At 42.3% G+C, this 20,335-nt stretch overlaps 1 protein-coding gene across 2 annotated transcripts; it reads left to right on the forward strand.

Annotated features, from left to right (window-relative positions):
- Window positions 1-13,603: 13,603 nt before the first annotated feature.
- FGF6 (fibroblast growth factor 6) lies at window positions 13,604-19,871 on the forward strand. 2 transcript variants are annotated; one of them, XR_005952226.1, is made up of 4 exons: window positions 13,604-14,142; window positions 15,047-15,150; window positions 17,105-17,352; window positions 17,528-19,871. XR_005952226.1 is itself a non-coding variant. In XM_041398890.1 (3 exons), the coding sequence occupies exons 1-3, from the start codon at window positions 13,803-13,805 to the stop codon at window positions 17,279-17,281; spliced, it is 621 nt and encodes a 206-aa protein (XP_041254824.1). In that variant the 5' UTR covers window positions 13,604-13,802; the 3' UTR covers window positions 17,282-19,871. The 2 variants fall into 2 exon arrangements, 1 of the variants encoding a protein (XP_041254824.1); XM_041398890.1 differs by having other exon boundaries at window positions 17,105-19,871.
- Window positions 19,872-20,335: the final 464 nt, after the last annotated feature.

The raw sequence follows: 20,335 nt of genomic DNA on the forward strand, positions 1-20,335 counted from the left end.
ACTGGGCTCACAGCAAAGCAGCTGTGGGGCTGAGGGTTTCCAGGTGGTGGGATTTCCATATCCACAGTTTTGCTTTGTGGGAATCATGGGGATCCTGGCAGATCTGGCTTTGAATCAGAAACCTCTTCGTACGTACTGCTGAAATTCTGCACTGGAAACTGGAGAACCTGGAAGCCAATTAAAATCCAAATTATTTTCTGTCTTCACAGTTATTTTTTAAAATGTTATTTAGCTTAATAAAGGCAAAGATTGAAATGCTCTGTTTTGGGGAAGCTGCATAATTTAAATTTCTCACAGAGAACCAAAGGTATATTCACTGTTTCATGATGATTGTAAAGTCACTGTGTAATTAACAGACTCAGCTTAGTATTTTTATCAAGTCTTGCATGCTGCAGGAAGCTGTGTAAGTGACCTAGCAAACATCTCTTGCTGAACTGTCAAATACTTTCTTTTCCTCTGCCAGCAGCTTCTAAAGAAGAATCATGCAAGTAATGTGACCTAATTTGATGTTCTGGAAAAGAAGGATGTACATTCCTCTAGAAGGAGCTGGATTAATCCTGTTACAGCTCATTTTACATTGCTGGCCTTAAACTGAAATCAAACTCTGGTCCCAGAAAAGCAAGTGCTCTAACTGTTCTGTCTGGGAAAGGTGTGGTGGCAGAGCTATTCCTTTTTAGAAGTTGTAATGTTTATCTGTATGTGAAAAAGATCTGTGTTGCCTACTTACACTAGTTTTATATTTTCCTTCAGTCAGTAAATTGACCAACAAGGAACACGAGCAGTTCTTAAGCAAACATCTTTTGTGTACTTTGAGACTCTTTGGTAATAAAAATTATGCCTTGTATTTTTGCCAAAGCATGAAGACTCCATTTCATTTAGTAGCACTTGGGTGAAACTGCCACTAATTTCTAGGAAAATAACTCAGCTTTTTGCCCTTTATTTTTGAAATATTTGTTTTCAGTCCTCAGCAGATTGCATCTAAACTTGTTATCAGAAGAACCAGTTTTGTTTTTTTGGGGTCTTTGATACTGAAATGAATCAACAAGCTCTAGTGATGAGGTTTTGGAAAGCCAAAATGGAAGGAATGGTATGGGAAAACTATTAATTCTGCTTGCTGAAGTGTGACCCTTGTAAATGCTGAATAAGCCTGCCAAAGAGAATCTTTGTCTGGAGGATCTGTGACAGAGCATTTAATATTCCCATTTTTCATACCTGTTTTCAAAGAAGAGGTGCTAACGGCAGAATTTTAGCTGTCTTTGGAGAAATGCAGAATATAGAGACGGGCTGACTGAAGCTGTACCTTCTCCTTGGTCTGTGCCTGGCAGCTGTAGAATACAGTCTGCAGTTTATGGTGTAGAGCCACCTTAGAAATTCTGTTTCAGTCATGAAAAGCCATTCAAGATTAAGAAGAAAATGACTTAATGGGCATGAGGTTTTCTCTGTGTATATGCAGTGCAGATTCCTTGAAAGGGTGACAGTATTTAATGCCTTGAAAATATTGTGTAAAATTGTATGCGTGGCTTAAATTGAATAAAAAATTCTTGCTACGGGAAAGGTGAGGAGCAAATGCCACTGTTCAGCTTCTTTAACTTGCTCATGGTGACCACTGTAAACTGCAGGTGCCCTTTAGAGAGTCTGAACTAAGGTTATTACAAGGAAAAAAATGCCAAGAGTCTGGATTTGTCAAGGATATTACTTAGTGCCCTTCACCTCTTGTCACCAGCTCTGTGACGTGTGTCTGCTTCTGTGGGAACTGGTGACAAACAGGAGGAGAAGAATGCAGGCAGTTAAACACATGTACAGACCTTGCCCTGGCCAGGTGCTTCTACCCTGCTGCAGTGCCAGAAATGTCACTGTTAGAAGGTGGCACTGCCCAGACTGGTGGGAGTCGTACCTGAGGTCCTTTCTTCTGCAATAATTCACTCTGGACAGCAAAATCTTAATGATGAAAGAGTTATTTTATAACTTTTCCTGTTGTATGAGAGGTGAATGAAGCCACAGAAGGTGATTATGGAGAGGGGATATAATATAAGGGAGGAAATTATCATGGAATGATTTGGGTTGAAGGGGGCTTTAAAGAACAACCAGTTCCATCTGAGAGGACTGAGATTGCACATTCTAACTCCATTCTGGTATTTCTGTGAGCTTAAAAGTTGTTCAGTTTATTGCATCTGTACCTCATTTTCCCCTCAGAGGAAAGTTTAATTTATACTTGTATAGTATTTTGAGCATTAGTCTTTCATGCCTCATTTACTGGGTTTTTTTGCCAGTGCTATACCCAAAAATACAGAGCTATTCTCTGGTATTCACACCAGGTCAGCTGAGTAAAGAGATGCCTGTCCTCTTCTTGTATCTTTACCTCATGGAGCTCTCAGGACACACCATCAGTGCTGCATAAAAATAAATTCATTACTTCATACTATATACTGGATGTGGTAGAAGTCAGTAACAACCACAGGGCTGTTGTCCTATGGGACCACAGAATTAGAAGAATATGTTGTTATTATTATGTATAAGGACAAACAGTTTTATTTCAGATTGCAGAAGTTGAAGAGCTTGATTTTATGATATAATAGCATTTAAACACTAAGGTGCAATCTTATCCCAACATTTAGAAGCAAGTTCTTTTGAAGATTATTCCTTGGAGGTTAGGCCAGATTCTGGGTAAAGAATGGTTGTTCATAGTTCTCTATTTCCTTTCTCACTTCTGTCAGAATAACCTGCAAAGGGAGAAAAACAACATTCACCCTTTATAATAAAGGCTTCAAAAGAGAAAAGCCATGGAAATGAGTCAACTTAGGATGTGAAGTCAGTGTTGCAAGCTCTGCCAAATGCAGCTTGGAGAAGATGAGACAACTTGAGCAAGCACTTCCTCTGGGCACGCACTTTCCATATGACATATTTTTTTAATTGGGTAATGGACTGTGGACTTCAGTTTGTGATGCTCAGTTCTGGTCTCATTGGCCAGTTTCTCTGCTTTCAGAATATACATAGAGCAGTGTTTTCAACCAGCCCTATGAAGGGCTGAGAAGAGGTGGAGAAATGTTCTCTGCTGGAGTAATTATCAATACCCATAGGGAAAAAAGTCACCGAACAAAACAAGGTTATTGTGCCATGTTTGAAACACACAGAGAAATATGAAGTATCTAGTATCAAATATTCTATGTAACATAGAAAACCTCTTAAACTGGTGTTAAATCATGCAAGCACTCTGCATGGACCAGCACACAATGATATGCTGTATCTCACTTCTCAGAGAAGCTATGGTAGGTACTGGCATCTTCCTGATGGCTGTTACAGTTCACAACTTCTAAATCTTCACTCTAGTCACTGAGAATGCAGCAAAAAATACAATGATACAAAAAGGCACTAACCTTGTGCAGTCTGTGACCCACAGGATGTGATGTTAGTTTTGATTGATACCCTGTTTTATATTTTGGCATTCACCTTCTGCTCCTGTGTTGCTTGTGTCAATTCAATGTCTATCAAGTTTGCTGAGTTACTCCAAAATTACAGAGATGTAACTGAGAGCAGAATTTGGCCTTGTGTGCCCTTCTAAGGGTGCTAAGTTTGAAGAGATACAGAGCAACACTGGCTAAATGGCAACTGAAGGGGAATGTGAAAACCATCTGTAAATATTTAAAGGATGCAAAGACTAAAGAGTAGGGGGGTTTGGACTGAATGTTCCAGTAAGAATTTCAACTTAACTAACAGGGATGAAACTAATAAAGGGAAGTAGGGAAGATTTAGAGAAGCAATATGCCTGGAAACTTAGAAATCAGTCTCATAATGTACATATATTTCTCTGAGAATGGAGTGATAGCCACTGTGTCATTTCCAAGAAAACAGGAGGAAAAAAAAGCTACACCTTTGTGGTATAAAGTACTCTTAAATTGCCTGGGAGATGGCAAGACAGGACTTCATGTCTGCCTTTCTGTTTGGTCAGCAGAAATTGATTGATTTTTCCCTCCCTCTGTTCCATCTTTAGGAAGCATGTGGATGATGATCAGGGTCCAGACAGATGTGCTTCATCTCCAGTTGGCTTAGTAAGGTGATTGATTTTAAATCTACAGAAAGGAGGATCCCATGGAGAAAAACTACATTCCTGCACGAGGTACCTTCCATGAAAGACAAAGCCTTGGGGGGAGAAATCCTTAAGTTAAATTAATTCAGGTTTAGATGAAGTGTAAAGAGAATTGTATGCTCCAAAGCACTATCAACTCTTTCCTAATGGGCATTGGCTCACTCTTAACAGTGCCAAATATCATCAGAGCATCTTTGAGATCCAGTGGTTTCAACAGGAGTTCAAGGCCCTTGGCGCCCAGGCAGGAACAGACCCTGTACATATCAATTTAGGAGTATCTTGAATTGAGGACTTACCAGAGTTGAAGCTGGTTTGGTTGTTTCCCAAAAGTCTTTATTTTAAGCTCCTTAAACTGAACCATAACAGCTCTTGCCTGGCATAAATTATAATCCTCTAAAATGCTCTGTACTCTTTCATGCAAGTCATTTATAGTGACTGTTTCAACTCTGTTCCAAAGAGCAGTTTTAAATCCCAGCGTAAATAGCCTGACCCCACAAACAGGGGCTGCTTCCTTCCGCCCCTCCTTGTGTGTGCAGCACCCAAGTTATCAGAGTGCTCCGGGCCTATTCCCACAGCGGAAATTGTATCAGCACAGGCCAGCCAAGCCTCCCTTTTTGAGAAATGAATCTCTCTCCTCACTCACCAATCAAAGATGGAAATTGCAGTGGGTCATTGGCAGGAGCTTGGCTCCAAGCTTGACCAGCTACACAAGAGGATGTGAATGTTTCTGTTGAGTAGTTGTTTGGAAACCGCTGCGTGACCACCAGTTGTTATCTTGGATGTGTTTTTAGCCATTTTGGGCACTTCTCCCTGCCCATTGGAAGTGGTTCTTTCTTTCAAGCAGTCCATCAATTATGAGCAAGTCATGCAAACAGATGTTGCTACATGCAAAATGGCTCTCACCACCTTTATATCTTACTGTTGCTTACAGTGGGAAATCTTTTGCTGCAAGAGGACAACAACATTTTCGGGTTTTTCTTCTCCCCATGATTATTTTACAGCATGTAGGTATTTATGGATGAGGACAGTCAGCCCCTTTGCCTGGGTGTGAGACCCAGCAAGTGAGTCAGCACCTCCTGATGGCTGAGAAGTGGTGTCCCCCAGGGGCCTGTAACGGGACGAAGTAATTTTTGATATCTTCATTTATGACATGGACATTGGGATTGATTGCACACTCAGCAAGTTTGCAGATGACACCAAGCTGAGGGTGCAGTGACACACCTGAAGGACGGGGTGCCATCCAGAGGGACCTGGACAAGCTCAAGTAGTGGCCCAGCTCTGGGGACCCAGCACAGGAAGGACATGGAGCTGCTGGAGGCAGTGCAGAGGAGGGACACCAAGGTGATCGGAGGTTGCCCAGAGAGGCACAGGTTGCTCAGAGAGGTGGAGGATGCCCCATCTCTGGAAACAGTCAAGGTCAGGCTGAGCAGGGCTCTGAGCAACCTGATCTGTTGAAGTTCTCCCTGCTCATTGCAGGGGGGTTGGGCTGTGTGGCCTTTAAAGGTCACTTCTAGCCCAAATGATTTTATGATTCCATGAAAAAGGCATCAAGAATTTGGAAGGGCAGGCTCTGTACTATACATGGTGCAGATATGTCTTTTTTGTATTTTCTTCTTTTTGCTCATGATGCTGTCACAAATAGCTCTTTAGAGAAACATTGTGCCCACTAATAACTGGCCTGCTGGATCACCTACTTCTGCCTAATCCATCTTCATTTTTATTGTGGAGTCATACAGAGCCAGACCTGCCAGACACTTAGAGAAACAAAGGATGGAAAACATAAAGCAGTCAAAGAGAGGTAAGGATGGGCCAAGCTGCAGTGGTGTAAGAGCCTTTAACTTCCTCTTTGTGTCGGGAAAACTTTAATATAAAGTACAGCAAACCAGGACCAGTGCACTTCTCTGGCCAGTCATTAAATTGGCTCCTCAAGGTGGAGATTATTGTGTCATGAGCACCATTAATTTTCACAACATTATTTCCATGAGAGGTTATTACACATTAAGTTACAACATTCCCATGCATCCAGGCTTCTTGTAACAGTAGGAGAAATGGTGGGCTGGAGAAGACAGCTGGCTTTGCACGTGGTCTATGTCAGTTTACTTAACCAGAACCATTTTACTGCTGCTGGAGGAATGCAGCAAAAGGTCAGTGCTGAAACTCCACTAAAGTAAGCTGAGCACACATTCCATCTGCCAGCATATGCTCACTCCTTTCTTGATCAAAAAGGAAATTTCAGAGCTCTGCTGCATGCTTGCCTTGACCCTGCTGCACACCGCCTGTCCAGTGGGCATCAGACAAACCATTCTCTAATCCTGTATGGAATATGCATTCTGCTGGAAGGATGCTTGGAATAGTTGCACAGCAGCAGCAACAGCGTAATCCTAAACTGGGCCCATGCACAGGAAGAATTGTAGGACAGCATGGAGAGGGATGTCAGGAGAAGTGTTACATGTATGAAATGTATGGGTTTATTTCCTGGTTCTTTGCACCCATCACAACTTGACCCTGTCCAAATAAGACTCATCTTTTTCAGGGGAAAAATAAACTCAACATTATCATTCAGCTCTTTCATTTTATTTGCCTGTCTTCTTCAAATGTTTCATCTTCTGAAGTCTGCCTGATCTAGTCAGTGTCAGAGGAGGAATTCTGTACTAACAACATGCACAAGGAGCTGAACCAACTTAACTAGGCTGCTAAAATTTGCAGAAGTGAAGCTCTTGTAGCTACAAGAGCTTTTGGCTGATTTAGAACATGCCCTCATAACATCACTTGATAAAAATAAGACTTGGGCTTTTTAATAGAACAAATAACTTAGGCTTTATATTTAACCATGGTCACTGTTAAAGCTATAACTGGTTTTCAGAATATTTTAGGAATCTGATCTTGATCTTCCATATGTTAACAACCATCACAACAAATACCTTACACTCCTGATGAAGAAATGACAAGGTGGCTGCAGCCTTAAACACAAAAAGTTTCCTTTGGACTGACATTTGCTACTGTTTAGAGTGACTACTGGAAATTATAATTTCAAGGCAAAGAAGAGACAGACTTGAACCAGAGAAACCCACAAACCTGCATGATTTTTGTAGAGAGGGTACTGATGTCCTAATTACTCATAGCCAGCTCTTCAACAGATCCCAGACTCCAGTGGGAAAAATGACACCAATATTGAGATCTCCTTGATGCACTGAAAGCAGAGGATATTTTGACGCAGAGAGGTGAGCTCCCTTCTGAAAACAGGACTTGCAGTCTTTAAAAATATTGAATGACCATTGTAATTGACCAGATTAGAACTGCATTTACTCATCTCACATTGTCTCTAGGCTGTGCCTTAGGGATTGTATAGTCATGGATTATGAGGAGAACATCTAAAATCACACATAGAAAAACATGAATGTAAAAAGATGATGCTAAAGAATGAGGTCTTTGCTGGCAGAAACCAAATTTTTTTTTTTAATATTGTATTTTATTATGTGTGATGACCACATAGAACCAAATCACAATGAACAATAATTTGGAGAGTGGAAACAACATCCTGTATGAATGGCAGGCATTTGAGGAAGAATCCATCACTACTCCCAGATTAGTTTATTTTCCCCAACCTGCAAGTCTGCAGTTGGCAACAATAAATTGTAGGAAAATATATTATGAGGGTAGGGCTGGCATCCAGCTGGCCCCTGAAAAGCTGGAATAATGGATTGACAGGATTCTTGTGCAGCCTGGCATTAAGAAATCCAGAGCCTTGACCCTGGGAACACATTATTCCTAGCAATAGTCCGGGCTGGGCACTGACTGACTGGGGAGCAGCTTTGTTTTGAGAAGAGGCTGGGGATCATGGTGCAGAGAGCTGAACCCAAATTCAAGTTGTGGTGAAGCAGGACAGCCCAAAGGTGGCCAGGAGGTCAAGGGGTGAGGGAAGGGATTATTTCCCATCACTGGCACATCTGGTGTGCTATGGTCAGTTTAGGGCATCCTAGCACAGAAGTGAAGTCAATAGATTGGAGGAAGTCCAGCAGACAGCCCCAAGGATGCACAGGAAGCATGTTGAAGCTGTTCAAAGGAGAGGCTGAAGGTGTTCTCAGCAGCTTCTGAAGATTCAAGAGACTGCTAGGGGGAAAAACTTGTGTTGCCTTGGAAAGATGCCTTATGAATAAGGTTCTGGCTATCATCAGGGATATAATTCTGTCGTGCTTCTGTGGAGAATTCAGAACATTGTGCCATAAATGCATTCCTTCTTCAAGCACAGAAGATGCCAACAGGGTGCAACCCTAACAGCTCTCTGCAGGAACTGTGCAGGTCTGTTCCTGCAGAAGAGGAAAGGAGAAGATATCAAAACCAGGATCCTTTCTATGGAAATTAAACAATGAATCACAACTGCTTGAATGATGAATTACAAGCTTGAGACCTTCAGGTGTTGCCTGTCATGCAGGGAAAAAAACCCCAAACACTTGAAAAATGCAGGAAAGTTCAGATGACTACACAAAAGGTTTCAGAATTCTCCTTTGAAATATTAGAGAGGATCCAGACCAATGGAAGAATTGGCATGCAAGAGAAAGTCCTCAACTGAGCTAATGGTGCACAACACAAGGAAGACACAATAACCTAACAAATGACAGAAATTGCCTTTGACCTTCTATGTTCATTACATAATTTAATCTGAATAGTTCTACGGTCAAGAATCACACCGAGAACAGCTGGGCCACTGGATAGAATCTCATCACCAACAACAATAAAAACCAAGAGGTTTTTTTGCTTTCCTACTCAAAATGTTACTTAAATGTGGCATTTAGCATCCCTGTTCCTGCTGTAATGAGCAAATTGTGCACGGAACAAACAAACAAAATTAAACATGTCCCTTGTCATTCATCTCTCCTAATAAATAACTCCAGGCAGATTCCTGTGGGGGTGGTGGCTGTCACTTCTGTTTTCTTCACCTCGGCCTTTTACCCTTATACTGCCTGTCCTTGTGGAGTGGGAACAGCTGAGGAAGTGATGAGAGAAGCAGTGTGGGCTGGTGGGCACAGTACCAGGTGGGAAGCCACAGGTCCACTGTGGAGTCACCGCTCCCTTTTCTGACAGTCATTCCTGTTTCTGTGGGACATGGAGAGGGAGACCTGGCCAGCTCAGGACAGCAAAGATGGGCATATTTGACTGTCCTGGTGCTTGATATAACCTCTCCAGAGAATGAGTTCGGCATGATTAAGCAGTAAACCAAGATGTTTTTCCAAGCAAGCTAGCAGCATCCACCTCTTCCTAAATCCTCCAGAGTTCCTTGTGGGAGTAGATCTCTTTTTCCACTTCCCTCCAAAAAGAAAATAGCAGGAAGCTGTTTTATGATTTGGGCTTGTCTGTAAGAAATTGACACGTGAAATCTCAGTGGGAGATTTCTCTGTAGAGAAATGGGAGGATAATTATTTGCGATTACTCTAAGCTGTTAAATTTACATACTCTCCTGCCCAGGTGTGTCTGAGTGGCCTAACCAGGACCTCTGTGTGTGTGAGAAAATGGAGGTTTCTTGATAATATCTTGGCTTTCTCATGACTGGTGATGGCAAACCATATTTGAGCAGGTCTTGTACATGCTTTAGGAGTCAGCAGCTGCAATGAAGGTATAGTTTTGGGTCAGAAGTTTGCTTGCTTCAGCCTCCAAGAGCTCATCAGCTGCCAAGGCTCTTAGGCAAGGTTGCTGTCTGTTGTCTTGTTTATTCACTTTGGGGATCAGTGTGACAACAAATCTGCCTCTCTGTTGGGTAGTGGGAAGAGAAATAACAAATACTGTGTACTACAACCCTTTCTGTCGTCCTCCTACTACTAGAGCTCAGGTCTTCTGCTGATTAATGATCTATTCTGTGGTCCTATCCAAATTAGCCTTGATGCCAACAACATCAGTGTTCCCTGATGTTGTTGGCATCAAGGGAACAACACCCTTTTCAGTGTTACCAGTTCTACAGTTTGGAGGGGTCCTTGGGTGTCAATACAGCTCTGCAACTCTTGCTCTGTTATTTTTTTATGCTGCTTTCAGATTGTGATTAATATTTAATTCATAACAGTCCTGGTATCTGTGTTACAAATCTCTCCATGCTGGCCAGCAAACCCCATTAACCTAAAGATGATCAGATGGCGCTCCATGGTCATACTTGGACTTACAGATTTTTTTGCAATTTGTCCAGAGTCTGCAACACCTGCCCTGCCACAACGGGCAGATTTATCACCTGGAAATCTTCCTTCTCCACTGTCCATCATCAGCTTGGGTCTTCACAGGCAAGGTGAACAATTTTAGTCCATCCTTCTGTGTTTGAATGAGGGATTGCTCTTTACAGACCTTAAAATAGGGAGACAATTTTAACAGATTTGAAAATGGAACTTAGGACCCTAAGTCAGCACACATTTTTTGAAAGACATGCTCTGCATCCATATCATGTTACTGCTCAGCTGCAGGACTTTTCTTAGACTATCTGAAAGTGGATCTGAACTGCTGTGCTCCAAAGAGGGGTTATTTTAATATTGTGCTGAAATACTGACAATGAAAACGTGTTGCTTTAGTTAGGCAGTGAGCACTGTCACCCCAGGTCTTAAGAGCTTGAGTAAGCAGAGTTTGATTGCTGAAGTAAATTTTTACTATTTTGGAGTTCACAGGGTTTATTTTACTGCAAATGTTATTGATGTCTCCCTATCAGATTTCACTGGGCACATGAAGCCAGGACAACATGGTACCTGAAAATCAGAAGGTTACAGTGTGTTTTCTGGAAACAGTCACTTCATGGACCAAGAAGACGAGTTTAAGCAGAATGAGACATATTTTAGAGCAAATAAGGCTTGTCTAATTGAATCAGAAGCTCAAGAATTTACATGGCGGTTCAAATGGTAATACACCGAAACTCAGCAACCTGCTGGCCACAGATCCAACTGGAGAATGGTTCAAGACTCACTTCAACTCTGATGCAGAATTGCTGAGCAGTACACAAGACTGCAGAATGCACTTCATCTCCCAGCTGCACACACTTGGTCTGGGGCCAGACACCAGGACTCCTGGTCTTAAGAGGACCAGCTGTCCCAGTGAAATCACAAATTTTAGCTATTTGGTTTGGTTTACAGATAAGGCAAGAAAAGTCTGGAATTTTTGCAAGCAAGTAATCTGTGCACCCTTTCCATACAGAATGCTGTCAGATGGACTTGCTCAGCAGGAAACTGCTGGAGCAAAACTGTCTCCTGGGTCACCACAGCTCTCAGCAGTCATTTTCCAGCTGGACTGACTAAAAGACAAATCAATGCATCCCATAGACTTGTCAGAAATTATCTTTGTTTGTTTTGTGTCTGACCATTTGGTTTTACTCCTAGGATCAAGGCTACTGGGATGAGACACAGTGCATCCTACAAAGTGTTCCTTTAACTTGGTCCATCAGGACACCTTGTGGGGAATCCACAGTGGCAGATGTGCCAGCAATAGTTAGGGGAGCTCAGTTAGCCCATGGTTTGTCTTTGCTCTCTTAAAACCAATGAATGAGACATAAAGATGCAAAGGTGATTAAAGCTGAGGATGGAAATCCAGCTCTGCACCCATTACACTTGAAAAATTCTCTAGGGGGAAAAATAAACAGGAAAGAAAATATTACAATACATGATTTTACAGTGATGGCTCTGAGACCAGGAAGTGTTGCCAGGAGTCACATGCATTGGGAATAGGCAGGTTTCAGACTACAACATAAGAAAAACTGGGAAATCAGTGCTCCATGCTTGTAACAGGGACCCTGGGCTTTTTTCCCCAGTGATGCTGGCCTCTCATGAAGACTGCAGCTATGATAAGAGGGTGTAAAATACTAGTATCATTCCTTCCTAAAAATTATATATGTCCTTTATATAGATGAAAAAATCATCAGATGAAGTAGAAAGCAGGAGAGAAAAGAAAAGGATCTGAGGATTTTCTTTGTCAGCAAAAGATATACTTTGGCCACCACCCCAATCCTGCCAGAGTTCAGGGAGTGTGTGGACAAGGCTCTCAGACACAGGGTGGGATTGCTGGGGTGTCCTATGCAGAGCCAGGTATTGGACTTGCATGATCCTAGCGGGTTCATTCTAGCTCAGATTATTCTGTGATTCTGTGATAGTCAAGTTCAGCTTCAACAAAGGCACAGAGACCTTGAAATGCCACCTGGTACCAGCCAGGGCCTAGCCCTGTGGTTCCCAATTATTTTATAATTTTATAGCTGAGCCCGTCTCCTGAGAGCAATCAATATTCACATACATCCCTGACTCTGACTGATCACCTGCCTCAAGGCTACCAGGGGCTCCCCTTCACCTCACGGGGCTCATGCTAGGGAGTCTACAGTGTCCCAGGCCTCGTATTGCACCTCTGCTGCTTAATATGAAACTCTGTCACACTCTGCTTCCAGGTACTCCCCTCATTAGCAGGCTTATCAATGACACAGAAGATGCAAGGCCTGTACTATGAGAAGCTGACAGACATATTGACAAAAGGATTTGTATAAATCTGAGCCATTTTCCTCTGTCTTATGTCTTGATAAGTTCTGTGAAACTAACTGAGATAAAAGTCTAATCTGTCCAACTCCAAAGGAGCTGAAACAGCTTCAGTGGAAAATTAGGGGAAACAATTAAGACAGTCTGAGCAAATGGAAGGGGAGGCAAATTAAGATGGTCATAAGTTATAAAATAGTGAGTATTTGGGCTTGAGGAAAAGAGACAGTGAAACACTGGGAAGCTGTGGCCATCTCACTTTTTCCTCATCTTTAACACATCACCTAAGTCCTTGTCTTGCTGCTACAAATACTATTGCCCCCCTGCAGGAGGCACATACCCTCCCCAGGTAAATAGGATCGTCTGGAAGTCACCTCAGTGAAAAACAGGAAGACCTAGTGTTCCCATCTACGTGTCACTGCAAGATCAATGCTCCAGCCTGTGTGCCTTGCTCAGCAGAATTCCCACTGGGATAAAACCTTCAGGAGCTGGGGCTTCTGTCCCTGCTGCATGGCTTACCCCTCCTTTAGCCAGCCAGGAGTACTTGCTGCAGAGGTACAGACAGATGTTAGCAGGTGGGTCACTCAGTAAGAGCTGCCTTGGCTTTGCAGGGTGCGCACAGAAAGGGCTGTGGCCACTCATGACGATTGTCCCCGAGTATCGAGGTGTCCTGACAAGCACCCGCTGATCATGCCACCAAGGAAGTGGCTGCAAACCTCTCATTGCTCACTGATGAGGTCCAGAACTGTTTTTACACCTTCTTCTCTAAATAAGGAAGCTGCCTGTGAGGCCTCTGATTCCCCGACCAATTTGACTCCTTTGCTTTCCACAGCCAATGAAATCCCACTCCTGCCTCCTGTCTTGGCTGACAGCACTCCAGCTCAGCAGGCAGGGAGGACGCAGGTTTGTGTTACAGCCCTGGCAGCCTCACCTTGGGCAGGCTGTTGATGTCAGAGTGATGATGTGGGCAGGGACAGCCCCTGCACTATAAAGATGGCTCAATCAAATATAACGGAGGCTGCCCAGTGGGAAGCAGGATCTACAAACCATGGTCCCCACCAGCTGGAGTCCTGCTGGCCTGTCTCTGCTCCCAACCCAACTGCTATCGGGCTTTAGTTTCAGGTCAGCAAGCTCTATTTGCTTTCCAAAAATAAGCCTCTGCCACCATGCTGAAGGGAGAAAACCAAGAAGGGCGGTATTTTTAGGGCCATTAATTCTGAACACGTGCCTAGGAGGTGAACCGGATGGCCACGGCACAAAGACTTCTCATCACTATGTCCTGCGACGCCAGCGCTCACCGGACGTTGCCTGCGTTCCTTCTCCTGGGTTTGCTAGCCGGGATTGCTGCCACACACCCAGTTGTAAGCAGAACTAATGGCACATTGCTGAAGAGAGGATGGCAATCTCTGCTGTCCAGGTCCATGGCTGGGATGTCAGGGGAGAAGGCAGATGTGAACTGGGAGAGTGACTATTTGCTAGGAATCAAGAGGCAGCGGAGGCTTTACTGCAACGTGGGCATCGGGTTTCACCTTCAAATCCTCCCAGACGGAAGGATAAGCGGAGTTCACAATGAAAACCAATACAGTGAGTTGCATCCAGAAATGAAATAGAATAGATGTCACTTAATTGCTGTGAACTCTAGTAATTACCCTTCACAGAGTGCAAATATTGTGACTTGATATTATTAACCTGTGCTACATCTGTTGCCTTTTAAAGTCTCTGGGATCAATAAACATGAGAACTCTTCTGGCTGAATAGTGGCACAAAATGCTTAGATGAATTTAGATAGAATTTATTTTTACCTGCTTTGCTGCACAGATGAGAAAAGACAAACCAGGTCGAAAAGTGACCCTCTGCTGCATTTTCTTACTTCTCACCTTCTCATTTGCCTTTTGAATCCAGGAGGTTTTTGCTGAGTCCAGAGTGCCAAAGCATGATTCTTGAATCCCAGCTGACCAGTATTTTTGGGACACTCAGTGTGTCCCATGGAAGGGGTTTGCTGGTCCTGGTTTGTTAATTTTTGTAGGTGCTGTTCTGTTACCCTAAGAATTAAGGAAAGCATTAGTCATGTGGATTTGAATTTCCTGTAGAGGGCAGTTGCTAAAATCTTTTGCAGCAATGTCATGTGGGACTTCAAAATGCAAGCCACACTTCAGTAGAAAACCTCTTGAAAGTACAGCATATTACATAAAAATTATTTTTTATTGAAAAGGTCCAGAGTTTGACAGATCAAAAGAGTTTGATAGAGCAAAAGGCTTATAAAGAATGTGACTACAATTCTAGAATAATTATTTTCAAATCCTGTGACATTTAGAAAAACCCAAGATCTTCTCTGTGTATATTTATTTTGCTGCATTAGGGAGTTAATATTTATAAATAATATATTACAAGTTTGTTAGGGTTTATTAAAAAAAAAAAGATATCTGAATTGCCTTCTATTAGCTGTAGATTCTGTGATAACACTCCTATTAAACTTCATGTTTTCCAGGTCTCTTTGAAATATCCACTGTAGAAAGAGGAGTTGTCAGTCTGCTTGGTGTGAAAAGTGCTCTCTTCATTGCAATGAACAGCAAAGGCAGGTTGTATGGGACGGTAAGTACAAGTCCAAGTAGTTTTTCACAGTTTAAACAAAGGTTTTGTAGTGGTTTTGTTTGATTTAGCGTTTTGTTTTGTTTGTTTGGGTTTAGTTTGTTTTGGTTTTGTTTGTTTCAGTCTTTTCCTTATGGAAATCTCTGATTACAAGCAGAGAAAATAGCCCTCCTGTTACAGAGAGCCTGCTCAGCCTGCTGTCATCAATGCTATTTAATGCAACAAGTAGCATGGCTGTTACAGGGCTGGGATTTTAAAGCTTTCCTGTAAGACTGTACAGGGGACACCTTAGGAAAATGAACATATTCTGCAAATAGTACAGATTAATTAGATGGCTTCTTCTAAGGTCACAGGGCTGCATACACATTGTAGCAAAGCTGAGCCCCACTGATTCCATCCTGCATTGCATTGTGGTAGGAGAGGCACAATTATAGCTATTTTCAACAGCTACTCTTAGTAAAGTAATGACCACATGCTCCTTCCTACCAAAAACAACCACACCATCAAGAATAAATAGGAAGTCTACCCTACAAGGTCAACACGTGTGGCTGCTGTTATTTTAATGATCAGTTTTGTGAGACCAGTTGCAAAGGGTGAGAAAATAATAATAACTATTAACAATGGCATGCAAATCATACTGAAACACCATCATCCTCATCTAGATGATTTGCTATCTAAATGCTGTTTAACCTCTGAGATGGGAGCAACACATCTCCAGTGTCAATATCCAGCAGAAAAAGTGCTTGTCAGGAGGCGCATTTGAAAGAGGCTGGCCCTGGGCAATAGGCAAAATCAGCCCACCTCAAAGTAATGAATAGCACTGGTTGTATCAATCTCTTTTGTCAAGGAACAGCAGAGTCCTTTCCTTTGCAACAGCTGTCATTTCAACAAAGCATTGCAGTGGTTTAAAATAATGCCTAATGTTGTGAGGGACCTTTACTAACCTGTTTCTTTCTCACACTATTAATGACAGTAGGACACTTTAAGGTCCCACTTCAGGAATATTCTTTCAATCACAAGTGATCACAAGCACCTAAAAAGTGCCACAAGTCCAACTGCATTACTTAGCTGGGTCTTTCTAAAGAAGTACAGGGTCTGGATTCAGAAATCCCTTTGATTTTTTTGCCCCATTTTCAATACAGTTTTGTTTATTTTCAAAGACACTTTCAAAAGCTCTAAGAGGTGTGCATTTTCCCTGCACAGACAATGCCCTAAGTCAAACTCTTACAGGTTTTGGATGGTATTATCACACAGATGCCCAAATAGAATTGCATTGGTGGCATCTCATGTGCTAGACATTTGAAGTCAGAGAATTATTCTGCTTTCTCTTTTAATTTGTCTCCTGCTTGTCCTTGCAACTCCTCTCTCACATAACTCCCCCTCCTTAGATTTTCTTGTTTTGGCATGGAGGATATTAAAACTATTTTCCCAGATTAGAACCAGCAGCATAGTCAAATATTACTAATGGTTTAAGAAATAAATTATTTATTGCTAATCAAATCTCTTATTAAAGCAAGCAGTTGTCCCTGGACACTGCTGTTTGGAAAAGCTCTGAAGGTTTCAACAGACAGAATATAATTTTTTTTATAAATGATGGAACTTCTGGCAGTGGGGACGTGTAAAATAAAGCTGTTGTTTGGGTGAAAAGGTGCAATGCTGACAGCAATTATTACTTGCAAATAAAATGAAGAAATCCATGACTTATAACGAATTAACTTGATCTGCCACAGGAAATACAAAGTCCATTATCTGGACAGGTGGCATCTGAGTTCATCTGACACCAAATTAGCACCAAGGAGGGAGATTTATTGTTGGCCACAGTGGCTGTGGCACCACCTGTCACACACTGCAACAAGCCCTGGTGTAAAAATGCAAGGAAGAAAAATGACCTGGGCCTTGGTGGAAAATTGATTGTACCTGATTTGTATCCTTACCCCCTCCCCTTACTGTTCCTTAGGCTGTTTTCCATGATGAGTGCAAGTTCAAGGAAACCTTGCTGCCCAATAACTACAACGCATATGAATCCAATGTTCACCACGGCGCTTACATAGCCCTGAGCAAACACGGCAGGGTGAAGAGAGGGAACAAGGTTTCTCCTGCCATGACAGTGACCCACTTCTTACCAAGAATATGAGCACCAGCAAAACAGAAGATTAAATCCCAGGACAAGTTGTTTCATTTTGCACATGGGGAATAACCTCCCAGGTAAAGTATTTATACTGGTCATTGAAAAAAAAAAAAGATATCTCTAGATGTATGTGTATATTTGGATAAAAATATTTGTACTAGATTCATCACATAGCATAGGTAATACAATGCTGCTTCTTTTCTACTCAATACAAATTTTACATGGCTGTGTGCCTCCTTCGGTGCTGTACAGAGAAAAATGCAAGCTGGAGTGCAAAGGAAGTTTTTGGAAGATGAAGAATGGCTGTGGGTAACCATCTAATCAATCACAGGTGATTTACTAAATATTATTTACCTCAGATAATAACCTCTTGTAGTGAACTGTTTACATATCATGGGCCAAATCACCAGATGATTTTGCTTCACCAGAGCTTCAGGCAGTTCACTCCATCTGAATATCTGCCTGCACCCCCCTCTACAGACTGTGTCCTGTCCTGTAAAGTCCTCAACCTGTTTTGGTCACTAAGGTGCCAATTCCACAACTGTTTCTACACAAGCAAACTGTCTGTTCCTGGAGCCCCTCTGTCTCTGAAGGGATTCTCCAGGGTCTCCTCACATGGACTGGTTGGCAAAATGAAGACGTACAATCAATTTCCCATGGGAAGGGCCACAGGATAAATCATAGATGGGTCCCAAATGCAAAACTGATTTGGAGCTGAGGATTCTGAATGGCATTTTGTGAGCTTAGTTTAGACTTATCTCCAATATAGATGTGTACATCTTTAATATTAATATTTGTATATATATAGACATGGGATGATGAGTGTGCATCTATGTAACTACATAGTTTTAATGAATCAATTATGCCAGTCTTCTGATGCCCAGGTGCCTTTATGCAAAAGAAAAGAAATATTTAAAGGCACTCCATCTCATTTAGCCTGAATGTTGTTGATCTCTAAGAACTAGAACTGGTGTGTGGGATGCATTTTATAAAAGATAAGAAATTCATGGAAGCTTCCAGCAAAGGGTTATTTTAGAAAACTCTGTTGAATTTTCACTATGTTAAGTATATTTGGTTCTTCTCTATCATACCTCCCTGAGGTATGAAGGACAGAGAAACAAGGCTACACAAGCATACTCTCCCATGTTGGGAGAGAGGAATTCATGCCATAATTCCCATTTCTGTCAATTGCAAAACATCGGTTTCAAAGACAACACCGCAAGCTGTATGAAACACTCTTCAAAGCTCTCCTAGAAGCTGTACAAATGGCACATAACCTTGCCTTGCTATTTTGACAACCCTTTTCCAGATCACCAATGCAGCTGCATTCTCTGTGTGTTTGAAAGAGTATTTTAAGAGGCCCTAAGTCAATAGTCACTATAAATGTCAGTTACCAGAAGCCTTGGGATTCCTGCATTGGTGGCGTGCTCCTAAATTTGAAACTAGATTCAATGTAATGTCAGAGCATGAGCATTTTCAGCATAGATGGACCATGCTGCTGCAGAAGTGAATATCTGAGTGCAAGATTATCTCCCATGTCCAGCCAAAATGGGGCTCTGTCCAGCCTTGACATGCCATTCTATTTGCAGGAGCTGTCTATTCATGATGAATTTGAGCCTTCTGACATGCATGAGAGACACTGTCAGGGCCAGATCCTCAGCTGAAGTAAATCAGCCCAGGAAAACTATCAGTTTATAGCTGCAGACGATTTGGCCCAAAGGACATACCCACAAGGATGTATCCACTGCCACCATTCCCAAGAAACTGTCAAGGCAATTGTTTTGTGAACAAGATACAGTTTTTCAACATCTCTAGTATGACTTATACTTGGATTTATCTGGTTCAAATGTAAGTGATGATCACAGTGCAAATGAAGAGATAAAAAAAAGAGTGGAATGCTGCTCACAGTACAGGAATGGGATGCTTTGGAGGATGCTTTGGAAGGAAAGGAGTTGAAAGGAATTGCTCTTCATTTTCTGGTCTTGCAGTATTTCAGAAAGAAAGCAAGATGACACACTTTGTTCACTCACAACGTGTGCAGCAGTTTGCTTCGGAAAAATATGCATTTGAAGTGAAAAATCAGGATGTTTTGAGTGGGGAGAGAATGGGTCAAAGAAAAGTTTGGAGGGTATCAGGCAGTAGATTGGCCTAGAGTCCCTAGAGGTACAGAGAGATTAGCTGGCAGCCTGTATCCTGGTGTTATATTCCTAATTGTCTTTGAAATTAAGTTTGAAGAAGTATGGAAGAGTCCAGGGATGTGGAAGGAAACAGAGTTCAAATGCTAGCACACAAATTTGTTTCTGATCACAGCTTAATCCAGCATCCTTATGACAGGATAAAGTCTGTTCCCTCTTAAACCAGAGCAGCCTGGAGAAAGTGATTGTTGCCAAGACTGATAAGCATTGGGACAGCTAGAACAAAAGGTGGGAATCAGACTGGCTCCATTTTGTACACACTGGTCAAGCGAGGACAACCTGTAGACCAGGTCACAAGAAATCAGGACAAGAGGGAAACAGCCTCAAGCTGTGCCAGGGGAGGTTCAGGTTGGACATCAGGAAGAATTTCTCCACTGAAAGGGTGGTCAGGCATTGGAATAGGCTGCCCAGAGACGTGCTGGAATCACCATCCCTGGAAGTGTTCAGGAAATGACTGGATGTGGCTCTGGTCTGGTTGACAAGGTGGGGATTTGTCAAAGGTTGGACTTGATGATCGTGGAGGTGTTTTCCAACTTCAGTCATTCTGTGATTCTATAAATCTGTTCAGGCACAGCCTGCTAGGCTGAGACTGCTCTTAGGAACTGCAGACCCTTTTGGATGCAATTTTGGTGGGCATTTGGAGAGCCCCATCAGTCACTCTGCTGAGTTACTCTTTACATCACTGTTTTTTTCCTCATTACACCTCAATGCCAGCCAGATCAACATGGAAATCACAGCTGAAATCAAAGAAGGGTATGTGACTATATAAAGAAAACTCATTAAACTAAAGGAATTTCCCAAATCAGGGCCAAATTAGGAACTTCAGAACATATCTCATCTCAAGTGTGGATTAACAGGGGTCATG

Source organism: Onychostruthus taczanowskii, unplaced genomic scaffold, assembly GCF_017590055.1.
Source record: "Onychostruthus taczanowskii isolate IOZ18803 unplaced genomic scaffold, ASM1759005v1 scaffold15, whole genome shotgun sequence".
Classification (NCBI taxonomy): Eukaryota; Metazoa; Chordata; class Aves; order Passeriformes; family Passeridae; genus Onychostruthus; species Onychostruthus taczanowskii.